Here is a 3,002-nt window from a genome sequence, read left to right as displayed (position 1 = left end):
TTACATAGAGGACCTCATGTATTGAGGATTTTTGCCTCTAGATTATAACTCTATCATTATGAGTAAGGCTCCTATTTAAATAAAGAAAAAGCCTGCATCATCTAATACACTGTGGTCCTTGATGTTGGAGCCCTCCCATTCAATTGAAATGTTTAGTTCTGGATTTGGTTGATGATTTTGACCAGATCAACTATTTCTCAAGGAGGTCTTTCATTCAGTCAAGGTATTTAATATTGAATTTGATTCATAATTTTAACTGGATCAACTATTTCTCAAATGGCAGCAATCAGATTGCACATCCCCTTGCCACCTAGCAAACAAAAAGTGCCAACACGTAACATTGTAGCACCAATATAATATATGCGGTCACCAACGCAAAAAACTTTTTCACATAAGTATGAATTAATTAGCAGATAACATAGAATCACACTGCAAAGAGCCCACCAAAACACCGCATTATAAAAAACACTCACCATCTTTCGCAGGCGCCAAACCAAATATACAATTAAAAAAAACTCAACAACATCAATGGTGTAGCGAATAGCGTTCAACCCTTCTAGCATTGATTCATCATGGTATAGGCACCAAGAATGGAAATAAAAGCAATGGAGTAACCTTTTGTAGTATGTTCCGGCCAGGTTGAGCATGCAGCTAGCTAGAGGTAGTTGTAATCATTACAGCGGCAATGTAGCACTCACTCAAAACTGGGTGGGATGGGATCCCTTCCCTTGGTCGCCACATTACGGCTCATCTCATCATGACTAGCTTGAACGCAGCAAATTAAGCAACCATAGCTAACAACAATGTTGATACCTCCTTCTGAATTGATTATTCTATCCAATTTTCCTTCTGAATCACTACTACTGGATAGCAAGTGCGTACGTAGTAGTCATAAGAAAGAAGCAAAGCTAGATCGAGATCATGCAAGCCATGCCCTGGTGCCCATGATAATGAGGAGCCGTGCAAGCACAAGCAGAAGCAGGGGTGGAGGAGTGAAGTACTGTGGCCTATGGGCAGCGGCCATCGCCTCTGTTCTTCTCGCCATCTTGCTTGCCTCCACCACACACCTCCCTGCTTCGCCCACCGATCCTCTGGTACAAGGCCGCCGCCGGCGGAGGCAGTGCGACGAGGAGGCCAGATGGGTGGCCGGCATCGCGTCCCAGCTCAACGCCACCCTCGTCCTGACCGTCGACCACCTCGGCTGCGGCAACTTCAGCAGCGTGCAGAAGGCGGTGGACGCGGTGCCTGACCACGGCGCGGCCGGCGGGCGTACGCTGCTGGCCGTGGGCGCCGGCATCTTCCGGGAGAAGGTGGTGGTGTGGGGCAACAAGACGGGCGTGACGCTGCACGGCCGCGGCAACCTCAACAGCACCGTGGCGTGGAACGACACCGCCGCCTCCAGCGCCGGCAGCACCCCGTCCAGCGCGACCTTCACCGTCCTCGCCGCCGGCTTCGTCGCCTACAACATCAGCTTCCAGAACACGGCGCCTCCGGCGGACCCGGGCGCCAGCGGAGGGCAGGCGGTGGCGCTGCGCGTGGCCGGCGACCAGGCAGCGTTCCACTGGTGCGGCGTCTACGGCGCGCAGGACACGCTGCTGGACGAGCAGGGGCGGCACGTCTTCCGCGGCTGCTACGTCGAGGGCTCCATCGACTTCATCTTCGGCAACGCCCGGTCCCTCTACCTCAACTGCACCATCAGCTCCGTCGCGGCGGCCACCGGCAATGGCGGCGGCGTGACGGGGAGCATCACGGCGCAGGGGCGCGGGTCGGCGTCGGAAAAAACAGGGTTCGCGTTCGTCGGGTGCAGCGTGGTGGGGACGGGGAAGGTGTGGCTGGGGCGGGCGTGGGGGCCCTACGCCACGGTGGTGTTCGCGAGGACGTACCTCGCCGCCGGCGTCGTGGCGCCGGAGGGGTGGAACGACTGGAACGATCCGGCCAGGCGGCAGACGGTGTTCTTCGGGGAGTACGAGAGCACGGGGCCCGGGGCGTGCAGGGACGGGAGGGTGCCGTACGCGCGGCAGCTGGATCGCCGGCAGGCCGCGCCCTTCATGGACGTCTCCTACATCGACGGCGACCAGTGGGCGGTGCCACCACTGCCAGTAGTACTAACACTGCCCCGGCAGCACGGCGGAGACGATTCAGATCATGCACCACGGGGAGAAGTAATGTAGCTGCATGTGCAAGATCTAATCTTTTTTGCCCTTTTTGTGGGTTCAATTTCGTTTTTCTGCAATTAGGTTTTTTCTTTTCCAAATGCCGCAGATCATAGGTTCCAGTTCTGAAAAAAAAAACCCTACTGATCATATTAATTATCTCTAAAAAAATTCGGAAAAAACATCCAATATAGCACCTTCAATCACGGTAGTACAAAGAACATCAGAAATAATAAAAATTACATCCAGATCCGTAGACCACCTAATGACGACTACATGCACTGAAGCAAGCCGAAAGCGCGCCGTCGTCATCGCCCCTCCTTCGCCGAAGCCGAGCAAAATTTGTTGTACTAGATAGTCGAAAAATCGTCGTGTTAAGGCCCCATAGGATCAGCACACCAAAAAAGCAACCGCCGCTGATGAAAAGTGGCATAGATCACCGATTTAGTACAACACTATACTCCAAATAAGAACATATTACACCCTTTGTCAAGCCCCTTCTTCCCTTCCCCTCCGCAGCTAGGGCAAACTCTCCCTCCAGTTTCGCCGGTGAACGCTTGGATTTGCCTCCCCTCTTACCTTTCTTCGGTGGCTGATGGCAAGGAGGAGAATACCGATGCCTTCACTCTAGCTAGTAGTTTAGGTTTGGGTTTTCTAATCCTCGCAGGTGCGACGCTCGGGCGGATGACAACGCTTTTTCTTCGAGTTTATTTTCCGGGCTCCGATTCTCCTCGAGTTCATTCATTTGGACGTAGCCAACGGAGCCCCGGCGTAGATTCCTTACATCTCCTTGGGGAGTGAGGTTAAGGTTTCTCGTTGTGCGTGCAAGATGGCAAGATTTGATATTAG

The 3,002-nt window shown here is 53.2% G+C and overlaps 1 protein-coding gene across 1 annotated transcript; it reads left to right on the top strand.

The window, feature by feature from the left end:
* Positions 1-511: 511 nt before the first annotated feature.
* On the top strand, positions 512-2,401 carry LOC123166948 (probable pectinesterase 15). The gene has a single exon (XM_044584770.1). It carries the CDS (start codon positions 804-806, stop codon positions 2,169-2,171), a length of 1,368 nt encoding a protein of 455 aa, XP_044440705.1. The 5' UTR covers positions 512-803; the 3' UTR covers positions 2,172-2,401.
* The last annotated feature ends 601 nt before the right edge of the window (positions 2,402-3,002 follow it).

This window comes from Triticum aestivum, chromosome 7D, assembly GCF_018294505.1.
Source record: "Triticum aestivum cultivar Chinese Spring chromosome 7D, IWGSC CS RefSeq v2.1, whole genome shotgun sequence".
Lineage (NCBI taxonomy): Eukaryota > Viridiplantae > Streptophyta > Magnoliopsida > Poales > Poaceae > Triticum > Triticum aestivum.
Note: the sequence above shows the minus strand (reverse complement) of the source record. Positions and strands in the feature narration are given on the sequence as shown.